At 38.8% G+C, this 24,785-nt stretch overlaps 1 protein-coding gene across 1 annotated transcript; it reads right to left on the minus strand.

Moving 5' to 3' along the window:
* Positions 1-1,120: 1,120 nt before the first annotated feature.
* On the minus strand, positions 1,121-23,964 carry nrbf2b (nuclear receptor binding factor 2b). Its single transcript, XM_028795375.2, has 4 exons — positions 23,761-23,964; positions 20,225-20,309; positions 9,645-9,685; positions 1,121-2,928 (listed from the first exon to the last, which is right to left on the minus strand). The coding sequence occupies exons 1-4, from the start codon at positions 23,788-23,790 to the stop codon at positions 2,233-2,235; spliced, it is 852 nt and encodes a 283-aa protein (XP_028651208.1). The 5' UTR covers positions 23,791-23,964; the 3' UTR covers positions 1,121-2,232.
* Between the last annotated feature and the right edge of the window lie 821 nt (positions 23,965-24,785).

Here is a 24,785-nt window from a genome sequence, read left to right on the forward strand (position 1 = left end):
AAGTGTTTAGAGTATGGGGGTCAATTACTTTTTCACACAGGTGATAGGGGAGATGGATAGTGTTGACGTGTTGTTCACAGTGAACGTGCTGTGCTCGCCAGTCACTGTGTTCACCAATGATGCTCCTCAAAATTCACTGCACACCCTGCATAGACAAACTTTTTTTTTTTTTTTACGCCACACGATATCTCAGAGCTGGAGCAGGCCGGGGTACAGAACATCGATCCAAGCATGGAGGGGGACGAAAAATTAGCACACAAAGAGAAGGGAACTGGAAATGTGTCGGCGTATTTGTGTCTCTTGGTATGGACTTGAACCCTTTAACAATATTACCCAGAGTGCCCTGCAGTTGACACAAACAGGAAGGAGTGAGGAATCCACATGTGTGAACGTTGTGCTTATTTGGTAGCAGTGGCAGCGAGTGAGTGAGCCGACTAGCTGCTCTCGAGTCGATGGTGGGAAGCCTTAGTGAATTCAGGCTTCCTGTCTGCCACTGACTAAGAAATCTTTACTGTTAACTTTTAATGTTCTCTAAATGAGACATGGCGGTGCAGTGCTGCCTCACAATTTACACAGTCACATTTTTGGCAGTATAACTGGCCAAATATATACTGATCCCTCACACCATTACAAGACACTCCAAACCAGCTCCGCCACATTTCCACGATTGTGATAAGCACGAGATGACACAAACACAGCGGGGTTCACTCATCACTAGTGTCAGAAAACCTACAGAAAGTAATGGCTGCAAATCGTGTGCTCACGCAGGTCCCCTTTCGCCAACACTGTGTTTTGTCTATAGGTCCGAGGCCATTCATTTGTAAAAGATGCAAAAACAGAGGACATTGGGGTGCAAATACTTTTCCATAGCATGGACTGCAATTGATAAATGCCCTACTTACCAGACAGTTTAATAAAACGTAATGATGGCTAAAAAGACTTCTGAAACTTTCAAATAAATGGTCTATTTTTTTTTAAGATCATATGCATAATGCTAGCATTGTCCATTCATGCATCACTAAACCTGGAGATACATACATACTCATTGTTAATTTGTTTAGACAAATTCACACAAATCTTATATCAATCAATAAAAAAAATCTTGATGCACCCTGATTACTTTGTTATGTAAACTGATCACGGAGACATGAGAAAAAAAAAAAAAAAAAACACATTGCTGATTTGGTTCCCTCATTATAACATAAATAAAAGCCAGCATACTGGCTCGAGAAGTTTGCATCACATGAAAAGCATTCAAATATGTGGCACAAGTCCGTAAATCCAGGAGAAGGGACCGAGTACAAAATACGGTTAAAAGCCTGAACAAAGTCCTTGTCGATTCCTCCTTTGAAGACAAAAGGCTCAGGTGATCAAATCGATTCCTGAAAAGTACACAGCCAGAGTACGGCACCGTTACACTTGGCCCTGTGTCGAGGAAGAATGGCCGTTTGACATCCGACGAGTTTCCTCAAGGGCACATTGGATTCTAGTAACAAGCATTCCAGCAACGCCTTTGATTTGGGAGTAAAAAGGATGGCTGGGGGAGTGAAAGTACACAAACACATTTCCACTTTTCAAAACTGTAAACATCGTTGCCGTTACATTTGTCACAATCTGACAAAATGAGCCCGGGTGACTCTAAGCAATTTCAGATTTAAAGAAAAAAGTGATGATGATAATCATGTAGAAAGACTAACCAAACAGAAGAGGAATATAAAGTGTCTTTTAAACCTCTTCATTATTTTAATTACATTTTAGGAACTTTATGGTCACTTCTCAGGACAACAGATAAATTCCCAATTCAGTCATCAAATGCAACTGAACCCTTGACAATGCCAGGGGACTCCCTGCATTCTGCGATTTGAAAAGCGATTGAGATGCTGCACTCAGTGCTGATGTGGAATGGCAGGTCATTTCTCTTTGAGAAGCTCTCTTCACTGAGAGGTACTCATTTCTTTAATTCCCTTCGATTATGGAGACAGGCATTCAAATCAAAACTGAAGCAAAGGCACAACTATTGTGTATTCTTAGCCAAAGCATCTGCAGTACCTTGGAAGTGAAAACAGATGTAGTTAGTACTGGAAAAAAAAAAAAACAACAAAAACAGCCTAACCGGTGGGGCACCCGTGCAGCCGAGCGAAGAAGCTCCGCAGAACTTGTATCGGTTCACACGTGAGTCTGGCTAGCACTTTTCAGCGCACTCATCACCCAGCAGTCCTTTCCACGTAAGCACTACACTTTCTCCCTGGCACTCTTCACCTGACTGTCCATTAGCTGTTGAAGTTCATTCTGTATGTCTTCTGGAAGCTCTAACACTGGAAGGTCATCCAGTGAGAAGGCCTGAGCAGGCATTTCCAAAGGAGGAAGACTGGGTATTGGAATGTCTTTTGCCTTCCTCTCCTCCGAGGGCTGTGAGAGACTCCACAACTCGGACTTTTCCACAAAGTCGGCGTCAGCATAAGGTTCTCTCTCTAGCGGGGATTTTTTGAGCCTGGCGTTTTCCGCTTTTAGTCGTTTATTTTCTTGAGTTAGCTTCTCATTTTCATCCAAGAGGAAGTCCACAAGCTTTTTTAGGTCATTAATGGCAGTCTCTTGTTCTTCCAGCCGTGTTTTGTCATCCTTGAGGGGTTTAGCTCCAGATGCACTTTCCACGGTCGTCCCTTTGTTCTTTAGAAGATACAGCCACGTGTCATACTCACGGTCTAGTGGGCTAAATCTCTCCAGTGCAGAGTCTGGGGCTTGCTGTTCACTGGGGGCAGTCAAGGAAGGTTTCAGAGATGACTGAGGAAGTGTGGTGGTCTCCCGGTTTGTCAGTGCAGCACTCTGATATACTCGAAGTTTCTCTCTTTTGGCTCGTTTCCACTTCTCTTCTATCAGTTTCTGCTGTTTCAGGTGGCTATCCCTTTGCAATTCCAACGACAGACGAGCCTAGGAAAATAAATGGGGAATCATTTTAAAACAAAGGAGGGTTTTAAATGGGTTCATACAGAGTGTCATTTAAATGACTTCATACAGAAAAAATAAAGTTTAAGCCCTCTGCAACTGACTGAATCAAACCATGTTGTGTTACTCGATCATTCTCTTTTATAAGTAACACAAAAGACCAGGAGCTGCTAAAACTGCCATGCTGCAACTTGTAGTCCAGCTCCAAAAAGATCTAATTCATTAAAATGTGGTGTTACAAAGTTTATTAACAGGGTGTACTTTATAAGAATTAACTCTACTAACAGCAATTGGGTTGGTTACTAAACCATGACAACTGATAAAAATGGGGAATTTAAATACAGTTTAAGTGTCAGTCACAATTCAGTATTTCATAAAGTGCAATTCAATTCAGCTAAAAAGAAATCTACTTTAGACAGCCCAGTACCCACAGAAAAACCAACAGCAACGTCCATGTTAAGGGTTTGAGGTGACCAGCTGGTATCTCACATTTTTGCAGCATTATATCGTTGATAAATACATACTGAACGATGGTGCTAAATCACAAAAAAATGCAACTGTGCTGCCCATTTCTGGAAGATATTAAAATGGAAGATGCACAAATGTTTAAGAGTGCTATAGCAAGAATATCATATTATGATATTTGAAGTTATCCTCTCAATACACAATGTGGTCTTGGATATTCTGAATGCAACTTTGGTAAGGTTAGCTTGCACATTATGAAAAAAGGGTACACACCAACTGGACAGCTAAACAAGGCTCAAAGCTTTTACTAAACATACCATATTCCGGGCTCTGTGCAAGCAGCAGCCCTTTTACATAAGCCCTGTGTTCTCACCAATTTTCTTTTTGTTGTTTTTGGACGTGTTTTACTAGTTACTAGCCTTGATTCAGATTCAATTTGATCCGACTCCTGGCTTGTCACTAGATTTTAAATTTACCAATGAACTACACTCTATGCAAACCCAGGCACCGACTCGTCTCGACTACCTTTCAGTCTGTGAACTTGGATGGAGTCGTGCAGATGATCTGAAGGCTACCTTATGTCAATAACACCTGACATAAGAGGCGCTAAGAAAATAAAAGCAGGGTTTGTTAAATACTCCTGTAATCAGCTACTTGTGCTGCAATTGCGAGGACCTAAGCAGCTTAGTTTCACTATACCATAAGAGCTGTTTGTGCAAAGGCAGAGGGGGCAATGTGCCAACATGAGAGTAAAAGCAAGGCAAAAAGTATGTAGAACTGCTCTACCATTCATTGTAATAGGCAACATTCAATCGCTGTCAAAAAAGCTGGATGAACGTTTTTTCTGTTATAAAGAGTCAAGAAGCACACAAGTACTGTTCTATTTTGTGTTTTACGGAGAGCTAGCTTAACACTAGAATTACCAGAGCCTACGAAAAAACTTGTAGATCCGGCCCACCTTAAATCACTTCTTAAATCCGTTCACACCTCTCCGCCAGCGTCTTCTGTCCTCTAAATGTGCTGATAAAGACAAGCTGACAGCTTGCACTACGTGCACGAACTTCTCCCAGCTCATGCCTTGATTGATTATCTGGGAGTGAAGTGAAGTTTTAGAGTGGAAATAATAGATCGTTATTTGGAACGCACGCATTTCATGCGTGTTCCGTTTCTACAGTAATCTGTGTAAACACATTGTTAAAACAGAAACTTTCATATTTTAGCAATAAATGTTACAAAATATAGGCATAAACTATAGAATGTGTAAAGCCGGAGTTTCAAAGATCAAATAAACACTTTCACAAAAGGTTCAAGGATGATACAACAGTTTCTGTGGTGTAGTGCGCCAAGATTTGCTTCTCAAAATGCAGCAGCTTTGCCGTGCTTCACAGACCTGAGTTTGATTCCCTTAGGCGTGAGCTTATTCAGTGCAGCAGGAACAACGCACATGTGGATCTTTTTTTCTTTCAGTACATGTGCCTTCCTTGTTTATTTATATATCTAGTGACTTTTCTGCCTGTCTGTCTCTCTATTACACAGTGCTCTGTTTGTCTGTGTGTTATGGATCTTAAAAATAACAGTTATAAGGACAGTTGTTCATGTTAATTGCAGTCTCAATTGTTAAAAAAAATATTTTAAAAGGAGCATCCCACATGAAAATATAACAATCTCATTAACTGACAGTGCATACCAATTTATAAATTTTATGTCCGTTTGAGGTTAAAAAAAAAAAAAAAAAAAAAAAAAAAAAAGAGTTAACACTTTATCCCCAGCAGGGAATTGAACTCAGGTCTGTGAGGCACGGCAAAGCTGCTGCAATCTGAGAAGTAAATCTTAGAGCGCTACGCCATAGAAACTGTTGTATCATCCTTGAACCTTTTGTGAAAGTGTTTATTTGATCTTTGAAACTCCGGCTTTACACATTCTATAGTTTATGCCTATATTTTGTAACATTTATTACTAAAATATGAAAGTTTGTTTTAACAATGTGTTTACACAGATTACTGTAGAAACGGAACACACATGAAATGCGTGTGTTCCAAATAACGATCTATTATTTCCACTCTAAAACTCCAGTTCAGTCACTCCCAGATAATAAATCAAGGCATGAGCTGGGAGAACTTCGTGCACTTTCTAAGTCGGTGGGGGGGGGGATGGAATAGCCGGCTGCTGGCAGCTTGTCTTTATCAGGACATTTAGAGGACAAAAGACGCTGGCGGAGAGGTGTGAACGGATTTAAGAAGTGATTTAAGGTGGGCCGGATCTACAAGTTTTTTCGTAGGCTCTGGTAATTCTAGTGTTAAACATGACATACCTGGCAGTGTTTTAACGCTAGAAGGATTTCATCTTATTCGAGCAGAGACCCAGTGCGGTGTGAAAAAAAGACAAGAGGAGAACTGGTCCTCTGTGATTAGGGAATTGTGTATAAGGCAGCATACTACAGTTAAAACTAGTTTGTAATTCAGACATAGAACTTATGGCTGTTGGAATTCCTCCCTGGGCGAATAATGTGGATATGAATTTACATCATCCTTATTGATGTTTCTATTCCTCCCTCAGCACATGGAGACTCAGCAATGGAAGTGATTCACTCTGTTACCAACCCTGTAATGTTGGCTCATTCTGACCCTGCAATTATATTATGTGGGGACTTCAACCATGTGAGTTTGGAAGGAACTATGACAAACTACCATCAACTTGTGTCTTGTTCCACTTTAGGAAATAACATGCTGGACCTGCTCTATTCAATTGATACCTTAAAGTATAATCTCCTGGCACCTTTAGGCAGATCTAACCACAGCCTGATTTATCTTGTGTCCAGCTAAAAGCCTGTTATTAGACGGCAATCTGTTACCACCAGGATAGTGAGGAAGTAGAGCCTGGAGGAGGAAATGGTTCCGAACGACTGCTTCCAAATATCAGACTGGGAAATAATGTGCAAGTCACATGGGGCTAATATTGAGGATTCAATCACTGCATCACTTCTATATTAACTTCTATGTTGACACAGTGGTACTCTCAATGACAGTGTGTTGCTTTCCAAACAAGCAGCCCTGGACTAATGAGGAGTAAAAACTCTCCTGAACGAAAAAGAGACAGCATTCAAATACAGAGACAAAGAAGCTCTGAAGGACACACTTAAGAAAAACCCAAATGAAGGAAAGGATGCTAACAAAGCTAAATTAGAAAATCATCTCACTCAGAATAACATTAAAGGTGTCTGGAATGGACTGGGCATATGCAAACTAAGTTAATGCCCTGAACCACTGCCACCTTCTTTCAATGATCAGTCCCCTCACACCATCCTTACTACACCAACAACTCCTATATCATCAAGTGAAATTGCCAGTTACAAGTCCACCCTCTGACAATCAGTATGGGCTGACTATAACTGAAGACCCAGTTGGAGACAATGCAGTAAGCTACATGGAGTCAGTCCTTGAGTTATTAAGACATATTCTGGCCAATGTTATGACAGCATCTGTGACTTGCTCAAACTATCTCTAACGCTGCAAAAAGTGCCACTGCTGCAGAAAATAGCCTTCACAGTCCCTGTTCCAAAGTAGGTAGGAGCCTCATTACCCAATGACTTCAGGCTAGTATCTATCATGAAGATCCTTGAGAGGCTGGTCCTGGACTATAAGAGTTATATTCTGCTAGACCACCTGGACCCACTGCAGTCTGCCTATTGGGCAGAGGTAGGAGTGAAGGATGCAATTATCTATCTGTTCCACAAGGCTTAATCCTCACAGTGCTCCCAGATTTGTCTAGGTGAGAATATGTTTTTTTTCCTCCAGTGGCTTCAATACCATCCAAATATCCCTGTTAAGGGGTAAGCTCAGAGATATGCAGGTGAATGAGCCTACGGTGGCCTGGACAATTGACTGTCTGGCAGACTGCAGTTTGTAAGACTCAAGGACCATCTCTGATAAGGATGTAGGCAACACTGGAGTATCACAAGGAACAGTACCATCTCCTTTTCTCTGTACACCTCAGACTATAACATCAAGTCATATCACTTGCAGAAATTCTCAGATAATTCTGTACTTAAGGAATGTATTAATAAGGGGGATAAGACAGAGTGGAGAAAATTTAGTTTCTTGGTGCAGAATGAATCACCTGTAACTTAGTATCAGCAAAACCAAGGAATGGTTACTAGCACACACCAAAGAGTTTCTATGTCTGGTCAGTATTCAAGGAGAGGATGTAGAGCTGATACATTCCTATAAGTACCTGATGGTCCACATTAATGAGAGATTGGACTGGTTTTGGAACACAGAGGAACTATATAAGAAAGGGCAAAGCAGACTTTTTCTTTAGGAGAATGCAGTCCATTAATGTGGTAATCCTTCATATCTTCTATAACTCTGATGGTCACAGAGATTTTCTACCGTGTGGTATGCTGGGCTGGTAACAACTTCAAGAGAGGCTCACTGAATCAAACTAAAAGGGCAGGTTCAGTTATGGGATGCACTCTGGAACCCGTGGAGGTACTACTGGAGAGAATGAAAACAAATCCAAGTGCCATTATGAATAATGCTACACATCCATTCTCTTAACACACTAGCATTGAGTACTTTCAGCCAATGAATGATTCAGAAGAAGTGTTTCAAGAAATGCCTTCATACAAACAGCAATACAGTTGCTTAATGCCTCACTGTGACAGTAACTGCCATGTCAGACGTTCTCTTTCTTTTTAGTCATTCTGGTACGCTCAGACTACAGTGTGTACGTGCGAGTATATAAAGTATATATTTATCTACCTATTTATTTAGTTAGGTATTTAATGAGCTTCTGTATAAAGCGAACAATTCACCCAGAGGACAAAAACTTCACTCAGCTATGAAGAAAAAAAAAAAAAAAAAAAAAAAAATCACTTCATTAGTTAAAAGTCAACAAAAAGTAAACTATCACAAATTGACTGGATTCAGGGATGAGCCCTTGCATTGCCATAAACACTCAGCGCCCTCCCTGAAGAAGAGCTTGCAGTAGGGTTGCTCAAATACTCTCTGGAAGGTGTCTTTATTAGTCAAATTGGCATGACCAGAGTATTTTAACATGGCAGTGGGGATTAATAAAGAAAACATGTTCCTAGAATAGGCAAAGACTAGCACACAAAATACAAACAGGAGAAAATAACATGAAGGCTATGGGACAGGCAGAAGATGGTATCCTAAGATTCTTTTTTTTTTTTTTATTAAAAAAAAAGTTGCCTAAAAAAGTGCCCTAAGGGAGCAGCAGTGATGTCACATACCAGTAAGTGTGCACACCCAGCAACAGAAACCACTGTGTTGGCCCCTGAGGGTATTAAATCCAAACAAGGTAGATATAAGAATTTCTCTTAATTTCCTAAATGGAAAAGTGAAAGTACTTGGTATCTGCTTTAAAATAAATGATGATACACATACATCATTTGGAAATCTGTACCAAGAAGTCATCATATCTCCCATCCGTTGTTGAATGCATACAATGCACTAACTAAATGTGTTTAAATGTGCCATTATATGTTTTTTTGTGATCAGACGTATTTCCCATATAGCAAAAAAACGTACAGAACCATTGTAAGAGAATACAGGCCCTGACGACACCTCCAAACAGCCCATTCACCTGATTAAAAGAAACAGGCTAAGGTGTAATAAAAGAAGGGAAGCACTGAACAAACAGAAGTGGGCCTATCAGAACAGTAAGACTTCAGCAGCCTAGCGTAAGGGGAACCAAGCAGCAGACAGCTTATGTGTTTTTTTTTTTTTGTTTTTTTTTATAAATATAATTTTCTCCCTTGATTTTTATATTATACAGTTAAGTGTTGAGAACATGAGGCACTGATGCGTGCATATTTTTGGATGCAAAGCAAATAGTAAACTGATTAGTACTGTTACTGGCCTTCTAACACCAGGAGGATCCTCTGTGTTCTCCCAAAATGTCTGCCTAGCTTTACTTCAGCCTTTCCTCACCACACTTTGAACAGATGGATTGGTTAATCAAAATGAATAACTTAAATGCATTGGGTAAATCAATAAAATGTCAAGAGATCTGAAGAAGTTATACTTATAGTGCAATATCATTTTATGGTAAGCTGAGTTTTCATTCTGTTGTATTTAAAACACCACTCCTAGTTAAAAATACACATTTTTCTTAAAACACTGAACTCTATAGTTGTGACATTTCCTTTACAGTGTAGGGCTGTTTGCTGAGATTTCTCCTGGCAATTACTGTAGCTTTTAGTTTAAAAGAATTACCTGCTCAGACTGTGTCAGCTTCATGGCATCACTGAGTAATTCTGCAAGGAAAAAATGAAATAAAACACAGGAGAAAAGAGAAAAGGAAATAAAAGATTACATAAAGATAACAAACTACAAACAGTACTGAAAAGAAGAAAATGTAACAACATGCTTAAAGTCTAACAAAAAAGGTGAAAAAGCAATAATTGTTTTAGGCTTACATAGTCCAATGAATAGATGCATCCCCCCCATTAATTTAACTTCAATCCCAATATAATTAACTTTTAGAACTGAATTAAAAATAAATACATTGGATTTTTCTGAAACAAATTTGAATAGCTGAAAATGCAGCTGCTCACTAAAAATATTACCAGATTTATGTTGGGAATGCAAACATTTAATTTGCTTAAAACATTGCCACGTCTATTTTTGAAACAGGAAACCTCAACTTACAAAATTTGTACTAAAAGTGTTACAATTGTTTTCATGAAGTACCACTAAAATAAAAGATGTAATGTTAATTATGTGAAAGGATAAATTCACTTGGCTAAGACAAGCATTCTATGCATCGTGTTTTTGAAGACAAACAAAATGTGCACTCAGGAGACATCTTAAGCTATCTCAGTTTACTCAATCTTTAAAACATAATTAACATACTGCATAATATATTTTTTCAAGAGCTGAAATTCTTTTTCAGAAGGCACATAAAATCTTCCAAAACACTAACAATGCTAGTGCTATCAGAATCAAGAGCATGCAGTGCATTTGTGGCATTGCAGCTGCCCATTTTTCATGCATCTATGCAATGGAACAGTAAATCACTATTGCTGCCAATTAATTATGGTGTACTTAGCTGACATTTTTCCTTTTCTTATTTTGCATTCAGAAAATTACATTAGTGCAAGATTTATAAGAAATATTTGTATCTTTAAATGCTTTACTTTGTCGTTTTCTTTTTATTTATGTTTTAGGTGGAGTTCTCTCTCGATTGTATCTAAAAACTGATGACAATGACAAGCAGAGTAGACACCAGTGCAAATAACATAGTATTATGCTAGATGCTAAAGGGTAGCTCTATTAGTTAATATTGACTCTGATAACCAGAACATTGAAAAAGAACAAATTTTTAAAAAAAGAAGAGTAAACTCTCACAGATCTAAAATTATAAATTTGCTCTTCAGTGGCAATTTAGCATAATCATTTTTAATTTCTAGATTGATACCAAAAACATATAATCTGGGAAGTAATAGCTTCATTAAGGAGGAAGTCTAATTCAAAGAAGAAATTGGTTGGGACAAACTCTGCAGCCACAGGGGCCCTCAGCACCGCTGCACTAATCCACTTGGTTCAGCTGAACTTTTTGGTGTTGGTATTTTAACCTGCAGTGGAACATGTGAAACCATGTTTAGCAAGACTGAAACCCCAAGTCTACTGTACATACTTCACCTAACATCTGTTCATTGACCATATAATGGTGAATTATCACATTGAGACTGTAACTTAAAAAATAAAATACTCCTTTCAATCAGTTGTTGTGTTAAGCAAACTTAGGTGCCAATTTTGCAGCATAGTAAAGTAAAATTTTTACATAAATCAGAAGCAAATCTTTACACAAATCCTCATTACTACTGTATACACTTCCACCTGCAGAAAAAGTTTAAAAACTGAATAGGACAGCAAATAAAAATAATATCTTAATACAAGATATTTTAAAAAATAACAGGGAAAAAATGTATTTTTCTAGTAAAGATCATGAATATTACTTATTTGACATCTTTATCCAAGGAGATCCAATCACCCCACAAGTCCAGGCCAACACACACTGCCTTTCCTCTCTTCAGGCCGCCTCTTTCCTCTCCCAGACCTCATCCTCTTCCACCCGACTCCAGCCCTGAATGAAGGGAGGTGGCCCCTTTTATTATCCCCCAGATGTGCTCCGGCAATCTTTCACCAACATGCCCCAGTGTGACAGAAGTGCCGGCTGTATCCCCCGGAAGCACTCCGGGTGTCCCTGCTCCTCTTTCCGTCAGCACTTCCTGGTGTGGCGGAACTGCTGCGGTCCAGGGCACTCCAGGCATCGGGGCGCCCCCTGGCAGTGACCACGGGCCCCTACAGGGATGGGCTTTACAGCCCTGTACTCGTGGTCCCCAACACAACCAGGGCGGACGCCCCCTTGTGGTCTGGAGGAGGCATGAGCCCTCCTCTGGTCCTCTTGGGCGTCCGGATGGGTACCACCCCCAGCCACAATATTATATATATAGGCATCATGTGGCTATAGGAACCTGAAGTCAATGAAACAGTGACTCTGATAATCATGTGCTATTCATCTGTGCCATCTACAAATTAAATGATCACAAGCAGTTTTTTTTTTTTTTTTTTATTATATATACAGTTAGGTCCATAAATATTTGGACAGAGACAACTTTTTTCTAATTTTGGTTCTGTACATTACCACAATGAATTTTAAATGAAACAACTCAGATGCAGTTGAAATGCAGACTTTCAGCTTTAATTCAGTGGGGTGAACAAAACGATTGCATAAAAATGTGAGGCAACTAAATCATTTTTTTAACACAATCCCTTCATTTCAGGGGCTCAAAAGTAATTGAACAATTGACTCAAAGGCTATTTCATGAGCAGGTGTGGGCAAGTCCGTCGTTATGTCATTATCAATTAAGCAGATAAAAGGCCTGGAGTTGATTTGAGGTGTGGTGCTTGCATGTGGAAGATTTTGCTGTGACAACATGCGGTCAAAGGAGCTCTCCATGCAGGTGAAAGAAGCCATCCTTATGCTGCGAAAACAGAAAAAACCCATCCGAGAAATTGCTACAATATTACGAGTGGCAAAATCTACAGTTTGGTACATCCCGAGAAAGAAAGCAAGCACTGGTGAACTCAGCAACGCAAAAAGACCTGGACGTCCACGGAAGACAACAGTGGTGGATGATCGCAGAATCAATTCCATGGTGAAGAGAAACCCCTTCACAACAGCCAACCAAGTGAACAACACTCTCCAGGGGGTAGGCGTATCGATATCCAAGTCTACCATAAAGAGAAGACTGCATGAAAGTAAATACAGAGGGTGCACTGCAAGATGCAAGCCACTCATAAACCTCAAGAATAGAAAGGCTAGATTGGACTTTGCTAAAGAACATCTAAAAAAGCCAGCACAGTTCTGGAAAAACATTCTTTGGACAGATGAAACCAAGATCAGCCTCTACCAGAATAATGGCAAGAAAAAAAGTATGGAGAAGGCATGGAACAGCTCATTATCCAAAATATACCACATCATCTGTAAAACACGGTGGAGGCAGTCTGATGGCTTGGGCGTGCATGGCTGCCAGTGGCACTGGGATACTAGTGTTTATTGATGATGTGACACAGGACAGAAGCAGCCGAATGAATTCTGAGGTGTTCAGAGACATACTGTCTGCTCTAATCCAGTCTAAATGCAGTCAAATTGATTGTCCATCTGTATCATTAAACGCCGCCCAATCACCCGAAACATACAGCCAAAGCAACCCAAGAGTTTATTAAAGCATAGAAGTGGAAAATTCTTGAATGGCCAAGTCAGTTACCTGATCTTAACCCAATTGAGCACGCATTTCACTTGTTAAGAGTAAACTTTGGACAGAAAGGCCCACAAACAAACAGCAACTGAAAGCCGCTGCAGTAAAGGCCTGGTAGAGCATTAAAAAGGAGGAAACCCAGCATCTGGTGATGTCCATGAGTTCAAGACTTCAGGCTGTCATTGCCAGCAAAGGGTTTTCAACCAAGTATTAGAAATGAACATTTTATTTCCATTTCTTTAATTTGTCCAATTACTTTTGAGCCCCTGAAATGAAGGGATTGTGCTAAAAAATGCTTTAGTTGCCTCAAATTTTTATGCAATCGTTTTGTTCACCCCACTGAATTAAAGCTGAAAGTCTGCACCAACTGCATCTGAGTTGTTTCATTTAAAATTCATTGTGGTAATGTACAGAACCAAAATTAGAAAAAAATCTGTCTCTGTCCAAATATTTATGGACCTAACTCTGTGTGCGTGTGTGTGTGTCTGTGTGTGTGTGTATTATATATACAGTGCATCCGGAAAGTATTCACAGCACATCACATTTTCCAAATTTTGTTATGTTACAGCCTTATTCCAAAATGGATTAAATTCATTTTTTTCCTCAGGATTCTACACACAGCACCCCATAATGACAACATGAAAAAAGTTTACTTGAGATTTTTGCAAATTTATTAAAAATAAAAACATTGAGAAAGCACATGTACATATGTATTCACAGCCTTTGCCATGAAGCTCAAAATTGAGCTCAGGTGCATCCTGTTTCCCCTGATCATCCTTGAGATGTTTCTGCAGCTTAATTGGAGTCCACCTGTGGTAAATTCAGTTGACTGGACATGATTTGGAAAGGCACACACCTGTCTATATAAAGGTCCCACAGTTGACAGTTCATGTCAGAGCACAAACCAAGCATGAAGTCAAAGGAATTGTCTGTAGACCTCCGAGACAGGATTGTCTCAAGGCACAAATCTGGGGAAGGTTACAGAAAAATTTATGCTGCTTTGAAGGTCCCAATGAGCACAGTGGCCTCCATCATCCGTAAGTGGAAGAAGTTCGAAACCACCAGGACTCTTCCTAGAGCTGGCCGGCCATCTAAACTGAGCGATCAGGGGAGAAGGGCCTTAGTCAGGGAGGTGACCAAGAACCCGATGGTCACTCTGTCAGAGCTCCAGAGGTCCTCTGTGGAGAGAGGAGAATCTTCCAGCAGGACAACCATCTCTGCGGCAATCCACCAATCAGGCCTGTATGGTAGAGTGGCCAGACGGAAGCCACTCCTTAGTAAAAGGCACATGGCAGCCCGCCTGGAGTTTGCCAAAAGGCACCTGAAGGACTCTCAGACCATGAGAAAGAAAATTCTCTGGTCTGATGAGACACAGATTGAACTCTTTGGTGTGAATGCCAGGCGTCACGTTTGGAGGAAACCAGGCACCGCTCATTACCAGGCCAATACCATCCCTACAGTGAAGCATGGTGGTGGCAGCATCATGCTGTGGGGATATTTTTCAGCGGCAGGGACTGTGAGACTAGTCAGGATAAAGGGAAAGATGACTGCAGCAATGTACAGAGACATCCTGGATGAAAACCTGCTCCAGAGCGCTCTTGACCTCAGACTGGGGCGACGGTTCATCTTTCAGCAGGACAATGACCCTAAGCACACAGCCAAGATATCAAAAGAGTGGCTTCAGGACAACTCTGTGAATGTCCTTGAGTGGCCCAGCCAGAGCCCAGACTTGAATCCGATTGAACATCTCTGGAGAGATCTTAAAATGGCTGTGCACCGACGCTTCCCATCCAACCTGATGGAGCTTGAGAGGTGCTGCAAAGAGGAATGGGTGAAACTGGCCAAGGATAGGTGTGCCAAGCTTGTGGCATCATATTCAAAAAGACTTGAGACTGTAATTGCTGCGAGAGGTGCATCGACAAAGTATTGAGCAAAGGCTGTGAATACTTATGTACATGTGATTTCTCAGTTTTTTTATTTTTAATAAATGTGCAAAAACCTCAAGTAAACTTTTTTCACGTTGTCATTATGGGGTGTTGTGTGTAGAATTCTGGGGAAAAAAATGATTTAATCCATTTTGGAATAAGGCTGTAACATAACAAAATGTGGAAAAAGTGATGCACTGCGAATACTTTCCGGATGCATTGTGTGTATGTATGTATATATATTATATATATACACATACATACATACATATACACACATACACACACACAGGTGCTGGTCATAAAATTAGAATATCATGACAAAGTTGATTTATTTCAGTAATTCCATTCAAAAAGTGAAACTTGTATATTAGATTCATTCATTACACACAGACTGATGTATTTCAAATGTTTATTTCTTTTAATTTTGATGATTATAACTGACAACTAATGAAAGTCCCAAATTCAGTATCTCTGAAAATTAGAATATCAATTAAGACCTTTGTGCACTCTATTAATTTTCAGCTTCTGTTCATAAATTGAAGCAAATATTGCTTAAAAACAACAGTAAAATTTTTTGAAGTCTTCCCCTTCTTTTTCAGATGTCACAGCTTTATATTATATTTGAGAATAAGTATGATGATGATTACTGTTAAAAGTCATAAAACATCATTTTAAGATTATTACTTTATAATTCCTGTAAAAAGCCTTTGTTGTGTTGCTTTCAAAATGCCTCACAAACTTATAACTGATAATATTTTCTTTATTACTTATGCCTATGTACTAAACCAGAATTTGCCACTGAACTAGACAACAATATCTACTCTCAAAATATGCATCTTTCACTAAGGTTTGGACATTTTAGTTGTTACACTAATGCGTATTATTTTAATATGAAAAACTATTGAAAGTCACAAATATATTTGCTGGTTCAATTTTAGTTAATTAAATATTGTGTTTTAGCAGAACTGTTAACTGCTTGTCTCTGTTATTTTGTGCTTCAGTTAAAGCATCAAATCGTATCCTTAGAGATTTGTCCTGTGCACAACAATTTCACAAATGTCAGGGTAATATGGAAGTTTTGAATTACTAGCTACATAATTTTTACTTTGGAATCAACATATGTAACAACTCACACCTACTGCAGCCATGATAGACACTTGCATCCAACAATCCAGAATTAGATAAGATGGTTATAAAGCTTTTGGCCTTAAAAACGTATCTTCTTCCTCAATCACAGTTGGGTGTCTCTCTCCTTCATTTACGTGTTTGTGTGTGTTTTCTCGCATACTACCATTGGTGCATTTACCACAGGTGGAGAAATACAGGATTAGATTATGGTCAGCTAAAAATTCTTTCATATAGCAGTTTTTTTTACCCCCCAGAATATACTAGTTGCTGAGTAAAGCTGGGATACTGATTGGACTAATTTTAATAAACAATACTGTATTTGAGTAATATATTTTAAAAAGAAGATAACACATGCTGCCGTTGACTGTCTCTCTAAATATATTGGTTTAGTATAGGAGTACTAGCCTGTAAGCATGCCAAACTGTACACTCTTTGAATATTTCCTCAGAAATAAGATACAGCCAAAGTATGCAGTTCCATCGAGAGTTGCATTTTTTTCTTGACTTCAAGTTGAATAACTTCCCTAAAGGGGATAGCATGTCTACTCTTGCTCCAGTAATTTTAATGGATGTATATTAAGGCACAAACAAGTCTTAGAAAATATTAATTTTGGCAACCTAACTACTGTATTCCTACCACCTCCAGATTGTCCTCACAGGTGGCGCAGTGGTAGTGCTGCTGCTTTGCAGTAAGGAGACTGTGGAAGATTGTGGGTTCGCTTCCCGGTTCCTCCCTGTGTGGATAGCGCTTTGAGTACTGAGAAAAGCGCTATATAAATATAATGAATTAATTATTATTATTATGCTTTCTTTTCTAAGGCTGTGATCTATTAAATGCACTGCATAGTTTGCAGGAGCGGATCCTACATTCAGGATTAGAATCAAGGTTTCCAAATCTGAGGTAATTTTCCTCTCTCAGTAGAGTAGTTAACATAAAGCAACTACAGTTAAGTGGAGAAGCTTATGTACCCAAGGTATTGTTTATGAGTGAGAGTAGAGCCAATTGTGAGACCATGATCATTATTGATCCTGACAGAGGAAGGCAACTATAACTAACTAAATCCATGAATAATTGGTCAAATTTACTTCCCTATGTTCATCTATGGTTATACGCTTTGTGTAGCTACCCAAAGAATATGATAGTGAGCAGAAGTATCTGACATACAGTTCATAAGGAATTTCTAATCACATTCATTATGACAGAGCATGAGCTTTGACAATTCTTCATTGCCTTCAAGTAGCCCACTGAAGATGCTGCTGGAAATAGCCCCAAAAAGGGCACTAAAACACTGTCAGACACACTTATTTCAATAGGGTAAATTTACAGTTACCAATTATCCACACTTGCATGTATTAGTATAGGACAGGAAGAGAGAGACAATCAGAACTCTGCATCATAGGTTAAAGAAAAAGAAAAAAACAAAGATTGTTTTTTCTAAACAAACATAAAAATTAAAACAATTTGAATCATGTGGAAAGGCAAAATTGTTACATTTATGAAAGCAGTGTACCTTGAACAGTTTCACCATAAAAATCTATTGTGCTATATAAATAAATGTTGTTGTTGTTGTCTTACAACATACTAAATGTTAGGATATGAGACTGGTATGTGTACATTTTAACTTCATTAACAAGAAAAACTCCTAGTAGGCACCATGTTATGAACCTGACATGCTCCAAAAAGGCAAGAAGAGTAGGAGGCACATGTTGTTTAATAGCTTATCAGTGTGGTGTCAGACAGAAATACTTCGAACTGTATTTTTATTTATAAGAATGTTCTTAACAGAGAAATTAAAACTGTTTAAGATAATAACTTTAATTTACATAAACACTTAAAAATGAAATCACAATAATGAAAAACACAGCATTCAACTCAACTACAGTGGAACCTCGGTTCACAAACGTCTTGGTACACGCACAAATCGGTTTACGACCAAAAAGTTCGCCAAACTTTTGCCTTGGTTCATGACCACACACTCGGTATACGAACAAGCCAGTTTCCCTTTCGGTTTGTACATGTTCAGTCTCTCCCTGTGCATTTCTTGTGCAGCGAGCAAGAAAGAGAGCGAGAGAGTGCGACACACACACAGGCAGCGCGAGAGACAGGGGGCTGGATGCATAAGGTAGGAAGGCAGTTAAAGAATGCACTGGGCTTGATTTTGTTTTCACTTCTGTTTACAGCGATCGGTTCGTAGCGTGCATTGCTGCAATGATAATTTTCTTGGTGGTTTATTAAATTACGGATTAATTTCAAATGTTCATTTTTTCCCTGTGCTTAAAACTCATTTAAAAAAAAAAAAAAAAAAGTGTTTTTAGCCAGCAGTTGGTAGCACTATAGCGCGAACTATTGCAGTGTTAATTTTCTCTGTTGTTCAAGGTTTTCTCAGTGTTATTCAATGTTTTTACATTTAGTTTACTATTACGCTATGCATTCTATGGTTTCATTAACTACTTGTGCTTAAAAACTTAAACAAAATATATATTTACATACAGTTCGTATGGTCTGGAACAGATTAATTGTATTTACATACAATCCTATGGGGGAAATTGCTTCGGTTCATGACCAAATCGGTTTACGACCAGAGTTTTGGAACGAATTATGGTCGTGAACCGAGGTTCCACTGTACACTATTTTATTTATGAGTGTGTGAGATTTTATTTTGGGATAAGATTGGACTGAACAGTGGTTGTGTCAGCATGCAAAAATGAAGAAACAAGATAATTAGTGAAAATTAAAAATTGATGACAAAGAGAGAGTTTGGGGGTGGGGAGGGGGGAGAGTCAGAAATAACATTTTAGCTACTGACCCTTCATCAGGAAGGCCACAGCTGCTGAAATAAAGCATTGCTAGCTTTGTTTTTATTTTTCATCTCGAGTTTGCCTATTTTAACTTTTGCAGAGTATGTTTTTGATGTGCTGGACAACTTGTTATACAGAGACTGTCTAAAGTATATATCCCTATTGCAATAAGTAGTTTTGTAGGAAGTACTTTTTACATTTACTTTAAATAATCCACCCATTCATTTTCTCACCTCCTTATCCAGTTCAGAGAAACTGAAAACTAACACCGGTATTTATTTTTTTTTAAAAATGAATAAATAACAAAGTACTTTCATTTTGTCATTGCTATTCATCATTTATGCTCTACATTTTACAAAATTCACCACAAGGCATTTAATTATGCACACTGAATTCAAAGGAACAACTGGATGTGAAACAGAAGATAGTGTTTAATACTATCTAACTTGTATACAAACTAGGATATCCCTACAAAAAAAATGCAAGACTTTCATTGCCAACAAAAGCATTTTATCCAAGATTCAAGACTCAAGACACCATGGTTAGGAGGTGCCACAAGGTAGCATTCAGCTTTCTTGGGAGTGTGGTTTTCGAGCAGCTGGAATGGACATGTAGAACTCCAAGACCTGACTACGCTACAGGCTCACTGTATCATCAGGGCTATAGTGGTAAATGGCAAAATGTTAGTGTAAAGCAACATACGTATGTAGCGATTATGTTAAACATAACCTATGTCTAATGTCAGGCACAGGATTGTTATGCCTGGGCATTTCAGGCAAGTAAGAAGCACAATCTATATATGTAAGCAGAAGTACAATGTTAACATATTTTAAACTTAAACCACAATCTTAATTTTGTAGTTTTCTTACACTGTCAATAACTAAAATTTGAAATCTGGTTTACCATTTCAAAAAAATCATGCAGCATCACAAGCTACCACTAGTATTTTTGTTTAAATTAATATATTCAAAATACTGAAATTAGTTAAATACCACAATTAATGCAGAGGGTGTTTCATATGACAGGTAAGCTATACTGTAAGACACTGAATTTCTATGCTGATTTCTCAATATTCTGTTAAAAATAACAAAAGGTTATGCCTACCATTAAGAATTGTATACAGCCTACTAGAACACTAAATTAATAACATGCATTTAACCAAATAATGAACTAACCAGCAGCTTTTCCATGGCAGGAGATTGCTTCCTCATATCTCCCTACAGCCACCAAGCGATCCGCTTTTCTGCTCTGCTGATGAGCCTTAAGGAAATGGAAAACACACACAAAAAAAAAAAAAAAAACATCAGTCAGTCAGTCATTCTCCAAAAAGTACTTCTGGTATTTATAAATACAATGAATAAATAACTAAAGAGCAAAACACATTAAAATGTGTCTTAGAAAAGACTGCAGATCCATTAGCTATGCACTATCAAGGTTATGAACTTTTGGTGACACACATACACCAAATCAGAATAAAGAGCATAGTGGGAAAGGTGCTATAAAAATAAAATGTATTACTATGTTAAACTAATGACAGACTACTAATTGACAAAAAATATAATGACAAATTCAAATAATTGTATAATAATTCTCACAGATTAGGTCATTTAATGTTATGTTATCTTTAAAGAAGAAATTACAAGACCTAACCTATTATGCAACCCCTCTCCCTACCCCAACTTTAAAAAGAAAAGGCTAATAAATGTGTCTCTGAGAGCTCCAACACATTCAATCAAGAACATAAGAAGGGCACAGACCGGCCATAGGTAAGAAAACAGTAAGACAAAAAGCGCACTGCAACTCAAAATTTAGAACCTACAATTAACTTGAAAGTTCATCCTTGGGCTGCAAGTTACAAACAGATTACTAGATGATATGGGGTAACCAAGAAAACATTACACGGAATGCTACAGGGAACTGAAGGAGGGTTCAAGCACTGCAATGTGGCAGGGTTACTTTTTAATCCTCTGCGTCATGATAGGATAAATTATTATTTATGCAATGTTTTCAGAAAAAGAAAATCCTCAGGGAGTCAAACAGTTCAATAGCACCTGATCTGTTAATGATTTTCTCAACAGAGGTCTACATTGCCAGGAATGTTTCACAAGTAAATGCATCAGACCTAATGGTCATTAACCAAGTGCTGTTTGGAAAACCCTATATTTCTAAAATGGGTTAAATCTTAGCTCATGAAAAGACATTTTACACTCAGTAACCACTGCATGAGACACACCTACGTGTTAAGGCAAAAAGCCTGCCCCTCCAAACAGGCGGTATTGTACCTACAACTCTCTATCTCTTATCACATATACTGTGAGTGTATATACAAGGTCTTCTTAATCACAGATTAGAATGGACAACAAGTAGGGCCTAAGTGACTTTGCCCTGGTGTTATTGTTTGACTGAGAGTTAGTAAGTCCAAAATCTCAGAAACTGATGCTCATCCTTTAGAGTTTACAGAGGATGTTGCAATAAATAAAGTACATCCTATAAGAAGTACTTCTGTGGGGAAAAACACCTTGTTAAATAAGAAAGAAGAATGTCTAGACTCGTAATAGCTAAAGGAAAGACCATAAATACTCAAATAGCTCTGTACATCAATGAAGTTCTGAAAGCCGTCTCTGAATACAGAATGTATCGCATCTTCAAGAGTATGGGCCATATCCATATCCATATATATTTGTTCAGAATTCCACTTTGGTCAGATACGAACAGGAAAATGAGAAAACACTGAATACATAATCATCAAAACTGGATTGCTGAAGACTAAAGAAATGTCACCTGGTCAGATGAATCTGACTGCAATATGCAGATGGGAAGGTCAAAATTTAGCATACCTCCTGAGATGTGTCAATTGTACAGTTAGGTGGTGGTAATGTAATGATGCGGGAGAGCAGGGTGTTTCTTGGCATGCATTAGGTATCATCAACTGAATAACCGATTGTTGCTGGCCATGTTTATCCCTTAAAAGTCACCGCCTACCCTTTGAAAAATTATGATTCAGTTTATTGCTGCAAGGTCCCAAGATCACAATTAAACAGAGCACATTTGAGATGAAGTGTAATGAACACTTCACAAAAGGATCGTGTGGAATTGAATGATGGCGATGAGTCAGCATGGAACACAATCCTTAAGGAATGTTTCCAGCACTTCACTGAATCAATGACATGAAGAACTCAAGCTGTTGGGCAAAAAGGGGGTTCCTACTCAACACTAGGTAACAAACTTTATTAACTATCTCATGCAATCTTTCAAAACACAGTTAAATCAGGTCTGTTCTTTGCTACATCTCTGTTCTGGTCTGAAGACTATTCCAACACAACACTCCATAGTTTCCCAGTATTTCACAGTTAACTCATAATCGCCATCAATCCTGAGTCAACGGAAGTTTGTCTCCTCGGTCCTCCAGTGTATTTTGAAGCATGTGTTGTCTTCTAAGATCTTGTAACACATAAAAAAACACTTTATCATAACTTCATGATTCTGCAAATTGCAAATAGATTTTTAGCAACAATCTGTCCAGTGACTATTATACAGTACTGCGCTATGCTAAAATCCACCTGGATGTTATTTGAAACAGCTACTCTACTGCATCATCTTTCACTTAATATTTACATTTGTTAAATGCAAGCATTTCTATAAACTTTGAATAGTATAGATTTAGATTTACAAATTCCACTCTGTGCCGCCAAATGCTTAGGTTATATCAGGCAGGCAGGTAGTGTGGTTTAGTGGGTAAAGCTTTGGACCTCAAACTCTGAGGTTGTGGATTCAAATCCCACTACTGACACTGTGTGACCATGATCAAGTCACTTGACCTGCCTGTGTTCCAATTGGAAAACCAAATCTAAAGTAACCAATTACATCATAAATGTTGTAAGTCGCCTTAGAAAAGTAAATGTAAATAAAATTTGTTCACAATTTGCATCTTTGGGATTTTTTCTTTATTACAAGCCGTTATAATAACTGGAACTTTCAGTACTGCTGAAAACAATATCATTGCTTTCTGCTAATTAATGTTTGCCTTTTTGCTGTTCCTTTGGGAAGTTACAAAACTGATCAACGAACAGTGCTGGTGACGTTAACATATTCTATTGCACACAACTACGTTGCAGCATATAAAACGCTAAACTTTGTTCACGGAGCCTTTCTTTAAGTGGTCCATTAACAATTATCAAATAAATGACTGTGCAATGCTTCTACTAATTCTGTAATTGTCTGAGAAACGTCAATATCCATTGATATCCATCCTTTTTCACTACAATGTAACACGCCACACATGCACGCGCCTTAAGTTTTAAAGGGTGTATTTTAAGGACACGTATTAAACAATTAACATTAAAAAATCCAAACTAGTTTATTGTCCAGCAATCCAATGGTGTATGTAAAACACCCAAAAGAAAAAAACTGTTACTGGGAAGTTATTTTGAATTATTTCACAAGAAAATACAGGCCAGCCATAATAATAAAGTTACGAACAACAAAGCCGGTAAACTGCCAGTGCTATCGCAAACTGTCAGACACTCAGCCGCAAGTCAGGACCTCCCAGTGGTCCCAGAAAGAAGCCAGTGCTGCACTCTGAGCCAGCAGGACTTGAGACCACTCGCAAGAAAGTGCTTTTTATGTTGACTCAAATAGCCAGGTCTTTGTTTTCGCTTAAGCACCAACGATGCATTGAGAGACGGTGCAACTGACAAATATCAAAACTTACGAGATTGAGAGGACTTTCCATCACCTCCATTGGTACAAGTGTATCCTTCTGGTTTGACAGCTACATGAGAGGAGCCAAAGTGTGCTTCGTAACCTTTCATCAGTTCGAACAAACATCAAACCGGCACGTTAACCTTTAGCGACGTCGGACCGAACGGATTAATATTGCCAAATACACACAACCACTTCCCACTCTCCGCCCCCCTCTCCCGACGCAAACGACGACGTTACGCAAAAGGACGCAGCCGCGTGATGACGACACACGCGCTGTGCTACTTCTCGAATGACCTCGCGAGAATACGTGACGACCGCTGGTCTTTTGGTGGAAAGCGTCTGTAGACCAGAGATAAAATTAGAGCGTGCTGTTAAAAATAGCGCTTTATCTCACGCTACTAGACCAACAACTTTTAACAACTGTGCTCCACACCTGTCTTTCGCCGGATCAAATAGGAAATGCGCGTCTATCTGCCTACGACTCAACGGACGTTCGGTATAACTGCAAATGTCCATTTTTCTGGACTGTCTTAGGACTTTGGTGACAAGCCGTCCCGCGTTTTCCGGTTTCAGTCAGTGCATTCCGTTTAATATTGAAATATAACATGTCCCGTGTTTGAAAGGCTTGCCCGTCAGACAACGGGTACGAAACTTCAAAGGAGACCCCATCCCCACTGTTAGATACGTCTAACACCACACTCAAAACTTCAAGCTGTTCCATAGCTTAATTAATAAAATGTATCCCGGTTTGGGACTTTGAAAAATCAGTTCACCATGCATAGGACAGGCTGGTGCTTTTTTTTCCAAAAGTAGCAAACACAAAGCCTTCGCAGTACACACTTATTAGTGCTCGTCACTAGCCTATAGAATATAAACGCCTTAATTATGGAGAAGGAAACAGAGAATGTCTCTACGGCCGCATGTAACAAAGCCCCGGCCAACAGGATTTGAATACGAAATCTTTGAACTGTAATCACTGCGCCACCGTGCCACTCGGGAGTCGCTTATCTTTTCTTAAGAGATCATCTTAAA

This window comes from Erpetoichthys calabaricus, chromosome 2 (assembly GCF_900747795.2).
Source record: "Erpetoichthys calabaricus chromosome 2, fErpCal1.3, whole genome shotgun sequence".
Classification (NCBI taxonomy): domain Eukaryota; kingdom Metazoa; phylum Chordata; class Cladistia; order Polypteriformes; family Polypteridae; genus Erpetoichthys; species Erpetoichthys calabaricus.